The sequence below is a fragment of the Mizuhopecten yessoensis genome, unplaced genomic scaffold (genome assembly GCF_002113885.1).
Source record: "Mizuhopecten yessoensis strain PY_sf001 unplaced genomic scaffold, ASM211388v2 scaffold10621, whole genome shotgun sequence".
In the NCBI taxonomy this organism is placed as follows: Eukaryota; Metazoa; Mollusca; class Bivalvia; order Pectinida; family Pectinidae; genus Mizuhopecten; species Mizuhopecten yessoensis.
Window position 1 is genome coordinate 179,747 of NW_018408638.1, and position 9,150 is coordinate 188,896.

At 38.2% G+C, this 9,150-nt stretch overlaps 2 protein-coding genes across 4 annotated transcripts in view; one reads left to right on the plus strand and one right to left on the minus strand.

Moving 5' to 3' along the window:
• Positions 1 to 72: 72 nt before the first annotated feature.
• Positions 73 to 5,825, minus strand: LOC110461470 (arylsulfatase A-like). Of its 2 annotated transcripts, XM_021514927.1 has the most exons (4): positions 5,514 to 5,825; positions 326 to 4,434; positions 179 to 248; positions 73 to 108 (listed from the first exon to the last, which is right to left on the minus strand). In XM_021514927.1, the coding sequence occupies exons 1-2, from the start codon at positions 5,776 to 5,778 to the stop codon at positions 2,951 to 2,953; spliced, it is 1,749 nt and encodes a 582-aa protein (XP_021370602.1). In that variant the 5' UTR covers positions 5,779 to 5,825; the 3' UTR covers positions 73 to 108; positions 179 to 248; positions 326 to 2,950. The 2 variants fall into 2 exon arrangements, with proteins under 2 accessions (XP_021370602.1, XP_021370601.1); XM_021514926.1 differs by having other exon boundaries at positions 179 to 4,434.
• Positions 5,826 to 6,031: 206 nt separating this feature from the next.
• Positions 6,032 to 9,150, plus strand: part of LOC110461486 (proton-coupled folate transporter-like) — a 13,867-nt gene continuing 10,748 nt past the window's right edge. For both annotated transcript variants that reach the window (XM_021514958.1, XM_021514957.1), the window contains exon 1: positions 6,032 to 6,152. The gene's annotated coding sequence lies outside the window, so the exon portion shown is untranslated. The remainder of the gene's footprint in view (positions 6,153 to 9,150) is intronic.

Here is a 9,150-nt window from a genome sequence, read left to right on the forward strand (position 1 = left end):
CACCCCATGTTATAGTAATAACGAGGGACACCTGTCTGGTGGGATACTAAGTCATTGTTATCACTGGCGGGAGTGAACACCCCAGGTTATAGTAATAACGAGGGACACCTGTCTGGTGGGATACTAAGTCATTGTTATCACTGGCGAGAGTGAACACCCCATGTTATAATAATAACACCTGTCTGGTGGGATACTAAGTCATTGTTATCACTGGCGGGAGTGAACACCCCATGTTATAGTAATAACACCTGTCTGGTGGGATACTTAGTCATTGTCATCACTGACGAGAGTGAACACCCCATGTTATAATAATAACGAGGGACACCTGTCTGGTGGGATACTTAGTCATTGTTATCACTGACGAGAGTGAACACCCCATGTTATAGTAATAACGAGGGACACCTGCCTGGTGGGATACTAAGATCTGGAGACATACAAATGGTGCATTAATCACTTGTGTTGTATTTACATGTAAACTCTATGTATGTTTTATTATTGAATGTTTGAAGATTGCTAGTGTGTATTAGATTAACTTTGACATTAATATATTCATCTTGCTTCATTTATCATATGAGTTGACCATCACACTCCAGTGATCATTGTCTAAGGTTGACCATCACACTTTACTACCTTCTATACATGTAATGTTACAATATACAAGGAGTATTTGAACCATCAACATGTGATTGATAAAAATTGCTTTTTGTGAGAATGAGAATTATTTTTATTTGCATCCAGTATTTTCTTCAAATCTGAATAGATTAATAAATCTATCTATATGTCTATAAACAGAGTTTGGTATGTAGTTTTGAATTCCGTGACCTGTAGATTTCAATTGCTCTTAATATACAAGAAAACATTCTAATATTGTTTTGTTATCAAAAGTTAATGTAAATTACAAGACAACATGAACATTTGAAATCTATATCTTTTTAAAGTCATGTTAATTTCTGTGGAAGTTAAATACATCATTGCATCAAATAAAACATGCTTAATCATAATGACTGGTGACTGTTTAAATATATAACCCAGAAGTATGGCAGATTTATTTATAAATGGTACAAAAAACACAAGTTAAGTCAAAAGTTGAGTTTTAGTAAATAGGAGTTTAATTATAATTTAGTAGATTTATTTTAAAGTGAAAGTTTCATTTTCACTTCATTAAAATGTGAAAGCATTTTATTGCTTGTCTCAACCAATCCTTTACAAAATACTGTCCACTACCTGCTGTGTAAGACAACAGGAAAGAAGGGTGTAAGGATTGTCTGATATATCACGCTGTAGAGAAGTGGGTCTCTAAATCTCATCCGATTTATCACAATATGGAGAAAGGAGTCTCTAAATCTCCCTTCTCCTAAATCATGTCGGATATAGGGCGGTCAGGTGGTGCAGTGGATAGCGCACTTGCCTTTCAACAAGGCAGCCGGTATGGGGACACCTGCCCGACCACATTGGTTTTCTCCGGGTACTCCAGTTTCCTCCGGGACCCTCACCCCCTAACATCCGGGCCAACAAGAGTGATTAATATAAGTTGAAATAACTTGTTTCGTAATTGTTGTAAAAAAAGATAAGTTAATATGTATGTCGGATATATCACACAACAGAGAAGGAGGTCTCTAAATCTCTTGTCTGATATAACAGACTATCATAGAGAAGAGTTGAATATTAGACTCATTTTACCTCCAGTGAATTTGTGTCATCGTCAAATAAAGCATATATCCTGTGATGGTAAGCTATTCAACTTTGCACTTTACTTATTGATAAGCAAAACCAAGACAACTACTGAAGTGAATGTGTGAGTTAACAATAAGATGGATTGAATTATTACTATTCAAGATGCAAAGCTGTCCACTACTCTGTCAGAGTACTATCAACTGACGCGGTACAGTACTTATTGAAGTACAGCGTTGAAATTCCAATTTTGTTACAATTGTTGAAATCAAAGTGCTACATAATTAATAGATGATGATTGTATTAAATGTAATTCATGAAGTGTCAAAAAAGGGTAGTAAACTATGATTGGTTGTAGACATTTTCTTACAACAAATTTATGTACCCGTATATTAGAACTGGTTTGTGTGCTTCTACAGACAAATAACAGACATTCCTGTGTTTAGACTAATCAATATGTGTGCCATCATTGCATCGACCCTGCTCAGTTACAACACTTAATTTTCAATAGCTACGACTGCCATACTTTTTAAAATCACTTAAGATCATTTGGTTGTGTGCGAGACCACATCTGTGTCATAAGGGGTACGATAAAGGTCTTCACATCTTAAGTACTGCCCTTGTCTGTGATGTGTGCGAGACCACATCTTTGTCATAAGGGGTACGATAAAGGTCTTCACGTCTAAGTACTGCCCTTGTCTGTGATGTGTGCGAGACCACATCTGTGTCATAAGGGGTACGATAAAGGTCTTCACATCTTAAGTACTGCCCTTGTCTGTGTTGGTCAAACATACCAACATTGAAGTAAAAAGATAAAATTGGATTGCAAAGTTAAAACCAAACTATTCAAGGTAAGAGTTCTGATAGATGACAAACTACCTACATACTTTGGTGATATCTGTGTCTGTATTTCCTTCACTACTGACTTCTGATCTTTGGTAAGTGCATCTCAACCTGATAAAGTAGATAACTAATAGTAACATTGAAAGTCACACAAAATAGATTAATTGTTCATCTGTTGTCTTGGCCTGGGTGTTAACTATGCTGAATATATAGAAAAGTTGTAATAGTAAAGTATGCTTATACATGACTGACTGTTCATCTGTGGAAATAATTGATATGTACATCATCATCAACCAATAAACCAGTTCTGTTCTTTTCTTCATGACGTTGGTTTTATTCTGTTCCTTCCTGCACCAAAAAGCAAACATTCATAGTTGAATAAGGAAACAGAATATTGTAACATGAGGTGAAAAAATGATTTTATTATGATCACAGTTTACGGAAATAATGAATTGAAATTTTCTTTATGGTCAAGTTCTTTGTGGCAAAACAATAATTTATATGTAGCACATGGAAAATTCCAGGGATATGGTATTTCATCAAACTGTGATGTTACAGCAGTATTTAAACTACCCAACATCAGGTTAGAACGGGCCATGTCCAACTGGATATTGTACAGAAGTCCAGCGTGATCTTTAACGGGCAAGGCCACTGTTTCACCTGGATCAGCACTGATGTTGTAGATAAAAGTTGTTTTCGGAGACTTGCAGTCCTTCAATTTGCAGTCTGTGAAATGAACCTTCATATCTCCCACAGTAACAGCCCAGTCTGAACCTGACTTTGTCAGGTCGCAAATGTGGAACAAATGACTGTGAATAGCATCAGACTTTTGTTTAGGATTTTCAAACAATGGCACAAGACTTTCACCGTCTAATTTATGGAACTGATACTTCTTTTTTATGTTTGTTATATCAATTACAGTTGGGAAAATATCCAGCACAGATGTAACAACATCAGTGTCACTATTTGGGCTGATGTGTCCTGGCCATCTCATTACAGCGGGAACGTGAATTCCACCCTCGTAGGGTGACCCTTTTTCGCCCTTCAGACTGATTTTTTCCCGACCACGATGGAGAACCCCTTGTCCAGTCATGCTTCTGTGAATTTTATTTCCTGTGAATAGGTCGGTAAATTGGGGTCCATTATCTGACAGAAATATCACAGCAGTTTCTTTTGATATACCTTCCTTCTCTAGAGTTTGTAATATTTTCCCAACACTCCAGTCTATTTCTAAAACGGCGTCGTAATATGGGCTTATTCCTGACTTGTTTTTGAACTGTTCTGATGAAAAGGCTGGATATTTTGGTTGTAAATATGATACCATTAGAAAGAAAGTTTCTGATCGTCGAAACTTAAGATAGTTGACTGCCTCCAGTGTGATACGCTGTGTCATTTTGTCATCCTGATACGGTTGTTCACTGATCACATTGTCCCTGTATAATACACAGCTACTCTGGGACAAGGGACCAAGCCAACAATACGTCCTCAACACGAGCAACGACAGGCCTCCTATCACTATCAAAAGGATCAAAGATACTTCTCGTTTGACTCCAAAAAGCCTTGGTACAATGCAAGCTATGGCCACAGATAAAACCACAATCTGATTTTGCCGTAAGATTAGGAGGAAGAAATCCCAGTCTGTGAACCTGAACACTGTGTTTGAACTACATCCAGGGCCATGTGACATTGGTGTCCCATAAAATGAAACGAAACCTGTACTTCCTGGGAGTTGTTCTCCTTGACTTCCTGCACCAAGATCCCATCTACCCATAAATACTGTCTGGTATTTCATTGAAGAAGATGCATACAGAGATGCAATGTTTGGATCTTCTACACGCAGACCTCCAGACTGGGCAAGGCTCCAGAAAGATGACCATCCCAGAGCTCCTTTGCCAAGTCCCTTTCTTACAGGATACATACCTTATTAAACAGAAAGCAAAATCAATAATTATCAGCAAATTGAAGTACATGTACTACAAGTTATTCAAAGTCATGAAATATGTTCAGTCATAAATAATTGTACAGAAAAGAAGAAAAGATATCGTCTTTAATTTGTTGTGATCTTTTCAGACCAAAGACACAATAAAGTAATAGGTAGTACAAGTTCAAGTCAAGATACATCAAACCAAAGTTCTTTTCAAAAATGTTCTTTGGCTTAGAAATTATGTACCTTGACAAGCCTTACAATGATACTATTTTTATTCACGTTTTGTGACCTTGACCTTAGTATAGAGTTTACACAACACACTGTTCAATTACAATACATCTGTATGTGAAGATTCTTTGAAAATGACTAATCCGTAAAAACGTTCAAGCAAGGGAAAGCATTACAATTGTTTGACAGCTGACCTTGCTTTTATTTTGACATGAGGTATGGTGGTAAATTGCTGGAATCTGAAAACAATTATTAGAGTTTGGACCTATTATTTTGACGTTTACCTTCGAATTACAGACGGAGAGTCGAAAGATAAATGCTACCAAGTTGTGATACAAAATTGACCTTTATATAAAGTTTTTGTAGAACATTTCCAGCCGGCATAAATGGAAAGTGGTGACCATGACAAGATTTATAATGATTTATCTTGATGTGACATTAATCTGATGAAGGCACAAACCCAAGAGTTATACATTTTGCATTTTTTTTTAAATCCTACATAACTTAAACAGAACATCAAAATATACTGTAAAACCCAGCCATATAGTCATTTAATCCCAGTTAAGCCTATTATTTGCTACTTTTTACCTTTTTGAAAGATTATTTTGTGCTTGCTGCATCTCCTTCACATATATTACTAGAGTATTATCAGTGTATACGTCTTCTGTACACGTATGGTCATCTACTCAAATAATTTACTAGTTCCATACTTAACCGTTTTTGATCAGAGCGGAACTCTTTGCAAAAGATATGCATGTCACAATTGTCAGCTGATTGTATAAGACATATGTCATCCTTAACCAACGTGTCACAAATAATTAATAAGGCGTACAAATTTCAATACCAGATATGATTGCCGACATAGTGCCCGTGTCTGATGCCATGGAGTACATTCTGTTGAATTTCATCCCTTCCTCTGCAATCCTGTCGATATTCTTTGTCTTGACTGCCGTGCTTCCATAACAACTCAAATCTCCAATGCCCATGTCGTCAGCTATTAGAATTATAACGCTCGGTTTTGTATTTCCTTGAGATGCATTTGCAAAATACAGATGTAAGATAGTTCCCAATATCTCAATTGCAAAGTCAAATGCATTTTTTCGCTGCATTGTGATGGTTGTGAAACACGCACGTACTTGTAAGTCGAAACTGAAAATAGAAACCGGAAGTTTACAATCAACATGATAGTCGCGCTGTAATTTCAGTGATAAAAAAAATAAATATCTTCGATTTTTTTTACATGAACACCTATAAATATATTTAGTTTAATTAGTTACCTTTATAATTGAAAATTTTCCTCGGTGCATTTTCAAAACATTCGTGATTTCGAAATTGACTACGAGTGCATCACATGTATCAAAACATCGTCGTCCTTCTATGCATCAATGATGCATGAGCTGTGACAGTCACAGGATCATGCACTTTGTTAAGGGTTGACGACATGGTGTATAACTTCCAAGAGTCTTCCGTGATGTCTACCCGGGTAAGTGAAATGAAGATATATAGCCTACTGAAAGGATAAAGAAATACAGGATAACAAAATAGGCAAAGATTACTGGTTGGCCTAAAATTATGAAAACCGGCCAGACGAGTAACTTCGTCACTGTGCACTCAAACCGGTGTCTAAAGTTACTCAACCATGTAATGTACTGTGCCACAAAGTGAAAGTGTTAAAATATAAAACAAAAATTTAAAAAAAAACCACGTCCAAAACAGTGATGACAAGTTCGTCAACACATCTTGTCATACCACTTCAAGATACTCTTGAGGTATACACATCGCTTTCTGCTATTTACTGTCAATATGAATCTCTTGTAATTATGGTACGGCTGACGGAAGTTCAGAGGGGTACTATTGCATTGCTAATGCAAGGTCAAAGGCAACAACATGTTGCTGTTCAGTGTGAATGTTTCCATCATAGACATCTTGTCCGTCGTCTGAGAGACACCTGAAATGTTGCTGACCGACGATTGGGACATCAAGGCAGGGTTGTTCGACTTGCTCACCTGCACAATGGCCCCGTTACTGCCACTGAAACCGTTATTAATGTGGTAAGGTACATTTACCCCAAAACTGTAAGGAACCAATTACACAAGTTTGGTCTGTCAGCTGACGTCATCCTGACATTGGTCTGCCTCTCACTCAAGCACATCAGGCTCATTGTATTGCTTGGCAGCACATGCTCCCAGACGATTTCCAATGAGGCAATGGAGACAGGTCTTTTTCACAGATGAGCCCCAGTTCACTCTTTTTCATTTTCGTTTTTTTCGTCAACGTTGCATGTGTATACCGATGTCGTGGGGAAGCTAACGCTAGTGTGTTCTTGAGAGTGATAGGTTTGGGGGTGGCTGGGTTATGGTCTGGGGAGGGATATCTCACAGGGTAAAGTCACCGTTGATTGTGATAGCCAGGAATTAAACTGCCATAAGATACAGGGATGAAATCCTCCACCTTGTTGCAGTTCCATTTGTGCAATAGCATCACCTGATTTTCATGCATGATAATGCCCGGCGCCATGTAGCCAGAGTTTGTCAAGACTTTTTAGCAATTAAACCATAACATGAACCCGCTCGAATGGCCGTAGTATAGTCCAGATTTGTCCCCAATCAAGCATCTGTGGGAAGAACTTGACAGGAGGGTAAGGGGCGATGGAATGCCCTCGCTACTCTCGACAAACTAAGGACTGCCTTGTTGAAAGAGTGGAACAATATCCCCATGAGAAGGATAAACACACTGATAAACCCCATGCACATTAAGAGAAAAAGGGCTGTGACAGATGTGCAAGATACTAACGATTGAGTCAGTCTATTTCACTTTGAGATATTGGGGGTTCCGTCAAATGTGCTTCAAATACTCATGAATTATTGGTAAAAGTCAAATGAATTTTTTGGTAATTTGATTATTAAATATGTTTTTTTTTTATACTTATACATAACAAATACATAACATTAAGTCACCTCAAGTGTTTACCCTGCGTTTCTTTATCCTTTCGGTGTATTTCTCAGAAGTTTTAATTAGTGGGCTTCATTAAGATTATTTATTAGACTATAAAGAGATTCAAATCCCTGTGGAAAGACATCAAATGGCGAAAAATAGTAAACATAGGCACTGTAGTGTGCAGGCCTCCATCAAGTCATGAACCATACTCAATATATTGCTTTATTGGGGGAGTCCAAGGGTTGTAATCTAGCCTTTATTGGGGGAGTCCAAGGGTTATAATCTAGCCTTTATTTGGGGAGTCCAAGGGTTATAATCTAGCCTTTATTTCGGGAGTCCAAGGGTTATAATCTAGCCTTAATTGGGGAGTCCAAGGGTTGTAATCTAGCCTTTATTGGGGGAGTCCAAGGGATATAATCTAGCCTTTATTGGGGGAGTCCAAGGGATATAATCTAGCCTTTATTGGGGGAGTCTATGGGTTATAATCTAGCCTTTATTGGGGGAGTCTATGGGTTATAATCTAGCCTTTATTGGGGGAGCCCAAGGGATATAATCTAGCCTTTATTGGGGGAGTCTATGGGTTATAATCTAGCCTTTATTGGGGGAGTCTATGGGTTATAATCTAGCCTTTATTGGGGGAGCCCAAGGGATATAATCTAGCCTTTATTGGGGGAGTCAAAGGGTTGTAATCTAGCCTTTATTGGGGGAGTCCGAGGGTTATAATCTAGGCTTTATTTGGGGAGTCCAAGGGCTATAATCTAGCCTTTATTTCGGGAGTCAAAGGGTTATAATCTAGCCTTAATTGGGGGGGCCAAGGGTTTTAATCTAGCCTTTATTGGGGGAGTCCAAGGGATATAATCTAGCCTTTATTGGGGGAGTCAAAGGGTTGTAATCTAGCCTTTATTGGGGGAGTTCAAGGGTTATAATCTAGGCTTATTGCCAGTATTTAGGCAGTTATTTTAGTATCTGATACATACATACTTGCCAACTCTACCGGTTTTGGAGGGAGACTCCCGATTTTGGACCCTAAAATTGAGCATTTTCAACCAGTTAATTTCCTAAACTATTCCTATATTCTAACGTCTAATGATTTCATCTGAACGAACAGCTCAAAAGATGCCATTTAAAAGTGTTGTTTTTCCCCTAGGGTGTACATACATACATTTTATTTATTAGCTCACCTGGCACGAAGTGCCAAGTGAGCTTATGCCGTGGCGCGGCGTCCGGCCGTCCGTCCGGCGGCTGGCGTCAATATTTTACTTTAAATGACTTCTTCTTAAAACCCGAAAGGCCTAGGGTGATGATATCTGGCCAGAAGCAAACTGGGATAAAGGGCTACAAAGTTTGTAAAAATTAATGACCTTCACCCATTTGCAAGGTCACAGGGGTCAAATATGTTAAAAACTTTAAACATCTTCTTCTTGATAACCAAACTGCCCAGGGAGACGATATTTGGCCAGGAGCATGCTTGGGTGAAGGGCTACCAAGTTTGTTCAAATGAATGACCTTCAATTATATTCAAGGTCACAGGGGTCAATTGTCTT